At 47.3% G+C, this 9190-nt stretch overlaps 1 protein-coding gene across 1 annotated transcript; it reads right to left on the reverse strand.

Annotated features, from left to right (window-relative positions):
• Window positions 1-76: 76 nt before the first annotated feature.
• On the reverse strand, window positions 77-8808 carry ddx51 (DEAD (Asp-Glu-Ala-Asp) box polypeptide 51). Its single transcript, XM_068744549.1, has 18 exons — window positions 8786-8808; window positions 8152-8480; window positions 7497-7705; window positions 7277-7427; window positions 7052-7197; window positions 6262-6333; window positions 6090-6196; window positions 5900-6008; window positions 5669-5814; window positions 5381-5570; window positions 5192-5307; window positions 4970-5086; window positions 4357-4458; window positions 4191-4254; window positions 3977-4111; window positions 3106-3726; window positions 1389-2115; window positions 77-926 (listed from the first exon to the last, which is right to left on the reverse strand). The coding sequence occupies exons 1-16, from the start codon at window positions 8806-8808 to the stop codon at window positions 3709-3711; spliced, it is 2034 nt and encodes a 677-aa protein (XP_068600650.1). The 3' UTR covers window positions 77-926; window positions 1389-2115; window positions 3106-3708.
• Window positions 8809-9190: the final 382 nt, after the last annotated feature.

Below are 9190 nucleotides of genomic sequence, written 5' to 3' on the forward strand. Positions count from 1 at the left end.
TTCTCCTTGGGAATGACCAGGTTGGACATTGAAGGTTAGACATTTTGAAAATAAGGACAGAGAAACCAGACGTGAATGAATGCTTTATTTCAAACATGCTATTAAGAAAGTCAAATAGAAAAACAAACAAACCGAAAATAATGATAATAGTCAAGATAACAGGTTGACCCTGTAAGGCTTCTCACCTGTGTGAATTCTCACGTGTTCTATCCAGTGTATATTTCTTGTAAAAGCTTTGCTTCATGTTGTGCAAACAAATGGTCTCTCTTCTGTTCTTTTTGCTGTGTGATTGAAGTGTGGCCTCAAATTCAACATCCTCTTCACATGTCTCTCTTCTCTTCGCTTTTCATGTGCCTTGTCAGATGACCACTATGTCTAAAATGTTTCCCACATGTTTTACAACTGTAAGGCTTCTCACCTGTGTGGGTTCTCATGTTTTCTATACAGGCTCCATTACTTGTAAAAGCTTTGCTACATGTTGTGCAAACAAATGGTCTCACTTTTCTGTCCTTTCTGCCGTGCGATTGAAGTGTGGCCTCAAATTCAATATTCCCTTCTCTTATCATGGCTTGTAGCTGCATGACAGCTGTTAGAGAACAGCAGCTGATCAATGTCTGCTGCTCCTACCACAGAGCAAATAACTGGCATGAAAACAGACTCTTCCAATGCTGCATCTTCATCAGCCCTCATGGACAGAGTCTGATCTTTGCTGTGGTCTTTTTCTTCACTAGTAGGACTCAACATGAAGGTTTCAGTCTCCTGCTTCAGTCCAAGCCGCTCTCTCTCCTGACTGGTGGGGATTTCTTCCTGCTCCTCTTTCACACACGGATGCTCTGGGCCCTCTTTGTCCAACTCCTCCTTACAGAGCTGATCAGCAGGAACCTCCTCCTCCTCCTCCTCCTTACAGACTTGTAGCTGTGGACAATCTGGAGGACAGAGAACAGAAGAAACTGGACGCTGCTGTGATGAAACATAGATGCATACCGTATTGGGCCGAGACAACTCCCTTTTTCAAGACTCAAGTTTGAAAAAAGACTTTTTGAACACCAAATTCAATTTTTATACAGAATATAATTGCAGTACATCTGAAACAAATGATTCTAACAATATATTCGAGAAAAAGCATGCTATTTTGCCTCATCCAAATCATGCAAAAACTATCACATCTTAATATCTGAACATTTAAATATGTGAACTAAAGTGCAATCACATTTGTAAACGAATAGCTTCTGGTTTTTAAAATGTAAATAAACCAATCTACCATCATAAAACAACAAAATTGCAATAACTACATTAACCATCAAAGTGAAGTCTAACTGTAACTGTAGTCTTGAAACAAATATGAATAAGGAAAAACATCGCAATAAAATAATGCAAACTGGTTTAACCTTGAGAGGAGCTGAGATCCGTCATGTCAGAACGTTACTCCTCACAAACGTCCTCTGCCTCGCCGTCAGAGGGCCGGCGCTGGGCGGGACTTGTTCTGCGTTGCAGCGCTAGTCCGTTCCGCTGCATCATTCTTCTACACCAGCCGAGGCTTGCTTTGAACTCAGCGGTGGGTATGTTTAGCTCTTTGGCTATTTCCACTGCCTTGAGCTGAATGACAGCTCTGCTGATGGGCATCCCGTCCTTGCGGCTCTCGTCCACGTACGCGCACACCCTCCTGTCGAGCTCTTGAAAGCGGCCGCTCTGAGGACCACGGAAAGCTTTTCTCTCACTGTGAGCATTTTTTAGCCGATCTTTTTGAGCTCTCCATCCCCGTACATTACACTCTGTGACACCATATTTCACAGCCGCTTTGCAATTGTTTGAAGACTCTGCCTCATTGATCACCATCATCTTGAAGTTTGCATCGAAACTTCTCCTCAGCTGCCGGTTAACCTGGCCGATCTTCGACCCACGTTTCTCCAGATTGTCGCTACGTTTCTCCATTTTCTGTTATCCCTTCTCTTATTTTCTTCTCTTATCTTTCTTTCTTTTTTTTTCTTCGTGAGAGGGGTTCGCTTTGGCCTGGGGAGTTAAGTTCAGCATTCGCTATCAAGATATCTGGCTTTGGTTGCTTTTTTAAAAATTCTCTTGATCACCAACTGAAGGCATCCAGTTCAGCTGAAATACCTGCAGACGAAACAAAGTGAGTTCGTGTTAACTTCATGCTGCAGCTGATTGTACCGCTAATTTAAAACGTGTGCATTTAAAATCAGCAGGAAAGGAGAATCGCCTCCCTTTATTCCTCTAGAAACTAAAGATAGCAGAGAACAGGAATACCAACAGAAAAATAAATGTCATGGAAAAATAGAAATACACATACAATGATTATTAAAGCGGCTGGTAGGAAGCTCTGCGTTGATCAGCTCTAGCAATAAATGGAATATTATGGAAATAACTCAACATCCGAGAGTTTAGTTCAGTGTCTGAACTGCACAAAGACATTTTGATCCAGATGCATGTTTTTTCCATTTTCCATGGAATGTGCTCTGGAGTCAAAATCACTGGATTACCTGGAACTTCAAAGTTTTCTGTTTCTTGAACCAAACTCTTTTTTGTTAAAGAACTTTTCATATTTCAGTGAACGATTTCTTTCACTCGTTTTCGATGCATTTTTGTCAGAAACGGTGGAATTAACATCAAGTCAGAAAACTACAGAGTAACGGCACAAATTCTAACTGAATATCAGCACCACTGAAATCTGTGGACTCTGTTCCTGTCAAGCACAGTAAGAATTAATTCTTAATGTTTCATAGGCTACGTTTTTGGTGGCTTTATGCGTAAACTACTGAGTCTGTTCCGGATCAACGTGCAGCAGCTGCAGTAATTTCACGACTCTTCCTCCATTGTACTTAAAGCTGTCGCTATTTTGTCGCGTCTCCACGAGGGCGACTCATGGCGGAGGTTGAATGGCGCTGCGCTCGTCATCCACTGCGTTGCAAAGACGTCGCAGTTACCGGTCATTTTGACTCGTAATGTCTTTATATTTGATCATTCATTAACTCGCAACAATCTATGCAGGAATTAAACCATTTATTTAGCGACAGATAGTCAAACGAACACGTCGTTTAAACTTCGCCTGCGTTCCACAGATGGACAAGGCTGGATCGTTTTACTTACGGTGAAACAGAATCTCCGGCAGCCCTTCTCCGCGCTCAAAGGATTTAAACGGTTTAAGAAGTCTTGTAATCATACATTTATCTAGAAAAGAAAAATAATAAGTGTGAAAACCGGATTAAAAGACTAAACTCGGTTCAGGAATCTGATCTCTGTGTCGCGCTGAGATGCAGCATGGACGAGAACGCTGCGTTCGGTCGCGGGGTGATGACATGGGAAAAGTGAGTTTTTCACAATATGCCCCCTTTAATTAAATGAATTACTCGATTCGTAATCCTATTAATTCCATCCTCAGGTGCTTCTGTTTAAAACGTCCTCATCCTTTTCTCCAGAGACCTGTACTAACTCTTTATCAACCGGTAGTGGTGCGAGCATGGCACTGTGTGTGAGTGGTAATCATTGATTTCTCGATCGTGTGGCGTCCGTCAGTGCAACAACTAGCAGGCGGTGAGACATTCCACAGAAGGTTCATGTTCATCGCGTGGAAGAACCGGAGCAGCGGAGCTGGAATCAGAAGCATGATCACACACACAGACATGACACCGTTTTACTAAACATAAAATCCCTCATGTAAAATGTGATCTTTCATCCAGCGCAGACGGGCCCTTATTTGGCTTTCTGATCCTGCAGAGAAAAAAAAAAACAATTCTAGTGATTTCCTACAGACCAGGTGAAAGTGTCTTAGTTGTACCTTGAATAGTGGCGTATAACAACAGTATATTATAGTAAGAGCGGAGTATTCAATTCTGCTGAAGTAGTACTGCATGTTGAATTTGGTCGTCAGCAGTCAGAAGAAATCTTGTAAAGCGAGGATTCCCCTTCTATTGCGTAACAACCGTGTGTGTGTGTGTGGGGGGGGGGGGGGGGGGGGTACCTTGATGACATTCGCCAGCTCCTGCAGCGTTTGCTCATATCGGGCTTCCATGCCCTTCAGGCTCTCAGGCTTGACGATCTGCTTCTGAATCCCAGGGCTTCCTGCTTCCACCACCATCTGGAGGAAGCGTTTCTCCTGTGCGTGAACACACAACGTCAGTTTTCTCTCTCACACACACACACACACACGACATTTATGCATTTGTGGGTCTCACCTGCACTCCCAGCAGGAACGTAAAGGCCAGCCCCGTTTTCCCTGCCCTCGCTGTTCTCCCGATCCTAAATAACAGCAGCGGGGGTCATTTGACAGTCAGAAAGCGTCGCTCCTCCGGACGTTTGACAGAAGCAGAATTGATGGCGTCGGATGAACGGACGACTCGCCTGTGAACGTATGTCCTGATGTACTGAGGCGCATCGTAATTCACAACACATTTGACGCCGTTGATGTCGATGCCTCTGGCAGCTGCGTCTGTGCTGATCAACCTTCACAGAGAGAGAGAGAGAGAGAGAGATCAGTTTAGTTCCTCGTCTTGACTCTTACACTGCCTGCACACAGAGAGCATGCTAACAGAAATGTTATTCTGCATCAATTGAGTAATTTAATATTAGTACATAAATCATCGACATTTAACAATACCAATAAAACTAAGGACTTTCAACGGAAACAAGACCGCAAGGGCTTTTTAGAAATGCTCCCCTTCGACAGGATGTTTGACTTTATTTGTACTGTAATACATGCCACTGTGTGACTGTACTTGTACTCTAACATTCTATCTAATAAATATAGTCATCATCATCAGCGAGCATGCTAGCAGAGAGCATGCTGACAGAGAGCATGTTAGCAGAGAGCATGCTAGCAGAGAGCATGTTAGCAGAACAAACATAATAAATGTTGACAGGACGAAGCAGCTCATTGTTTAAATTATTATTTCTAATCCCTTGTTCTCCAACACAACGTCCGCATTCAGGTGTAAAACTGTTCACAGCGACTCACAGCTGGATCTTCCCTTGTTCAAATTCTCTGAGCGTTTTCCTTCTCTCACCGGGCGAGAGACGGGAGGAGAACTCGGCGACCGGAACGCCCCCAAAGAGCTGCACCAGGAGAAAAAGCCTGAGGAGGAGAGGTCATTCACATCAAGACAGCCGTCAGCGCGTTTTACAGGCAAACGAGAAATAGAAATAAATAAATTGAGCAATGGCCGCCGTGTTGTCCGACCGGCGTGCCGTCTCCCTGGCGTTGGTGAAGCAAAGGACGGGGCTCAGCTTCATCCGCAGGATGAAGTGCAAGATGAGGAGAGGCTTTTTGCTTAAAGTGCACGGCACATAAAACTCCTGAAAGCAAACACACCGGCGTGAGCAAAGTGTCCCGACCGGGCTTCTCGAAGGTCAAAGGTCGCCCGCTTACCGTCAGACCCTCGGGGAAGTCGAAGCCGTCCCGCGTCTGGCCGCTGCAGCTGGTGGCGGCGTCTGCGTGACTGTGGATGGAGCTGAAGAGCCGAGGCCGGTGGAGGCCCAGCTGCTGCAGCTTCTCTGGGTTCTGCGTCAGCGTGGCAGAAAACAGCAGCTTCTGCAGCGGCATCTGTGGCGGAGAGAGACTGACAGGAGAGAGAGAGAGAGAGAGAGACATTTAAAGCGCCCCCCCGGCTTCCCGTGCCGCGGCGGCGGCGGCTTGATAACGGCCGAGCAGACTCACCCGGCTGCCGTCACACACGCTGGTTCAGCCCGCCTCAGCGCGGACAGGGCTTCTGGTCCGCTTCCTGATCCATACACCGCCGTCACCACCTGACTGAGCCACGACTGGTGCATGCTGTCGATCATTCGGTCAGCCTCGTCGATGATCTGAGACGAGAGCGCACGTTTGAGCGCGCCAGCGGGCACATTCCAGCACGGGCGCCACCTGCGGTGCTTTATGGACTCAACCCACGAGGAACCGGAGGTGCTCCAGACGGAAGCCGGGACTCTTGTTGATGTGGTCAACCAGCCGGCCCGGAGTGGCGACCACAACGTCTGCCAAACTGCGTCTGCCCTCCCCTCTGGAAAAAAAATCATTCCATGGACCCTGAAAGCCTCGAGGGAAGCCCGAGTGCCTGCTGGACAGGTTCTGAAAGGCTCACCTGGGCTCCGAGAGCGAAGCCTGCTCTGCAGCAAAGCTCTTCTGACCCGCCAGCATCACCACCTTGAGAGGACTCCCCTCAGAGTACGACGTGAACACCTTGAAAACCTGCACGGGAGGAGTCGTCAGAATGCGGCGTGGACTGCAGCGGACCAATCGGTGTGGACCCTGACCTGATGGGCGAGCTCTTTGGTCGGCAGCACGGCCAAAGCCCGGACCTCACAGATCACCCTCTTCATCAGCACCTAGCAGCAGAGAACGGCACCATGTCACCCGGGGGCGTGTTCTACAGGCAGGACTCACCTGTATGACAGGCAGGACTCACCCGTATGACAGGCAGGACTCACCTGGATGACAGGCAGGACTCACCCGTATGACAGGCAGGACTCACCCGGATGACAGTCAGGACTCACCTGTATGACAGGCAGGACTCACCTGTATGACAGGCAGGACTCACCTGTTTGACAGGCAGGACTCACCCGTATGACAGGCAGGACTCACCTGGATGACAGGCAGGACTCACCTGTATGACAGGCAGGACTCACCTGTATGACAGGCAGGACTCACCCGTATGACAGGTAGGACTCACCCGTATGACAGGCAGGACTCACCCGTATGACAGGCAGGACTCACCCGTATGACAGGCAGGACTCACCTGGATGACAGGCAGGACTCACCCGTATGACAGGCAGGACTCACCCGGATGACAGTCAGGACTCACCCGTATGACAGGCAGGACTCACCTGTATGACAGGCAGGACTCACCTGTTTGACAGGCAGGACTCACCCGTATGACAGGCAGGACTCACCTGGATGACAGGCAGGACTCACCTGTATGACAGGCAGGACTCACCTGTATGACAGGCAGGACTCACCCGTATGACAGGTAGGACTCACCCGTATGACAGGCAGGACTCACCCGTATGACAGGCAGGACTCACCCGTATGACAGGCAGGACTCACCTGGATGACAGGCAGGACGAACGCAAGCGTTTTGCCGCTCCCCGTTGGTGCAGACACACAAATATCTCTGGGCTTGTAGCCGCCCCGGCCAATCAGCAGGCCCTGCCGAGCCCCCTCCAAGACGGCTGGGATCACCTCCTTTTGAACTGTGAACAGGTCGCAGGCCAGTTTGAACACGTCTCAGGCCACACCCCCTGTTGTTGTTGTCGTTGTTGTCGTGGTTACCTGGGAAAAGGTGGCGGATCCCATTTTGCTGCAGTTTTTTTACGAGCCGAGCAGAAAGCGCCGGGAGGTCCGAGACGGAAAGCAGGTTGCTCTTAATGTCTCTGTGAATGACATCAGGCTGAGCGAGCCACGGGGGCAGGACCCGGTGGACCTGTGGGCCCTGAGCATTAGTGGTGCTGGTGACCTCTGACCCTTCAGCACCACGGTGAAAGCATCCTACCTTAGGGACGGGTTTACTCTCAAAGCCTCCCAGAACGGCGAATCCAGCCGGAGCCGAAGTCTTCGCTGCGGTTTCTCTTGGCTTGTCCTCTTCCGTCTTCTCTTCCGTCTTCTCTTCCTCTTCCTCTTCCCCTCCTCCTCCTCCTCCTGCATCCACCCGTCCATCTTCTCCCGTCACACGACCATCTGCAACACGTTTAGCTGAACTTCCTGAAGTCCAGAGACAGACGAATGTTACAGAAGCTCCTGGGTGACGTATGAAAGCTCGCCCTGAGCTACGGAACTCAATCCCGTTGGTTAAATGTGATAAACGTGTGAGAACAAACGCTGCCGGATGAGCGAGGAACAGAATCTGGACTTCCTGTCTGTCCTTTCATGAAGTCAGATTGACAATAGAACTGACTTTGACTTTAAATCACTTGATTCTGATACATTTGTGGCTCCATTCATATTGAATATTGATCCAGTGTTTTATACGTAATTATGAATTATTACTACAAATTCTTGTTAATATTAAGTGCCTCGTCAATTTGCCCTGGTTGTGGAATATTATATCAGTGATCATATGAATGAAATATTTGAATAAGCGGTGAGAAAATGAATATAGGAATGAATGAATGATGCAACATGCTGCGGATACAGAAGTAAGCACATACCTGACGGACCCTTTTTCCTCTCCTCTTCGTTTACACCCAGTTTCTTCTTCTTCTTCTTTTTGAGGGGTTCATCGCGGGTCTCAGAGTCAGAGGCAAATAGAGGCTCCGTTTCCGATTTCCTCTTTTCGCCTTGACTGCAGCCATTTTCAACTTCTTTTCTCTTTTTGAGAAGCTGCTTTTCCGTCTGTTTCTTCGGTGAGCGTTTCCTCTGCTCCGACAAACTCGGCTTCTGCTGCTGCTTCTGCTTCGCCTTCTGCTGCAGCTGAGCCAGCAACAGTCGAGACCGAGACTCCTTTGAGACGATCCCATCTTTGTCTTCTCCCAGATATCTGTCAGCAACATCATAGAACACAGTTTTAGTCCATAAAAGCACGGCAGCACTTTGTGAATGCTGCTGAAAGAGTTTTACAGGTGCATTTTGTAATAAATACATATAATAACCTTCTCCAAATTACTGTGACTACTAAATGATAGCACTGCTAACAAAAACGAAAATGTCGCCATGGTATTTATATTGTACAAATATAGCAAGTTTTTAGAACTTTTAACTCCATTCACAAAGGTAAATATATTTAGCACTGTGTCAGTAAAATAAAATATCAACAATGTGAAGTAGCAAAGAAAACGCGCTCACCTGTCTACAGTAAATAGAGACATTTTGAGGGTTATGTTGTTTTAGGATGATTATAACACTAAATATCAACCGAACTCCTCAACATTCGTAAAATTGCAGTTTTTAAAGTACATAAAAATACTTCACTTCGGCTAAACTACGAGGACCACTGCGTTCTCGTGTGTTTTTCCATCCTGAAAGAGGCGCAGGTTGATGACGCAACGGACGCGTCACTTTTTCTTCGCCACCAGTCGGACACATTTACAGTATTTTTTTTTTGTTGTTGTTTATTTGTTGGGTTTATTTTTACATCTCAGACATTTTACACTCGGTGAAATGTTTTTTTATATGAGCACAGTTTCAACTAAAACGGATCTTACCGAAAGTTAGGGTTCCGGCGCTTCCGGTGACGTCGACCTATCAAAT

Source organism: Brachionichthys hirsutus, chromosome 10 (genome assembly GCF_040956055.1).
Source record: "Brachionichthys hirsutus isolate HB-005 chromosome 10, CSIRO-AGI_Bhir_v1, whole genome shotgun sequence".
NCBI classification, from domain to species: Eukaryota; Metazoa; Chordata; class Actinopteri; order Lophiiformes; family Brachionichthyidae; genus Brachionichthys; species Brachionichthys hirsutus.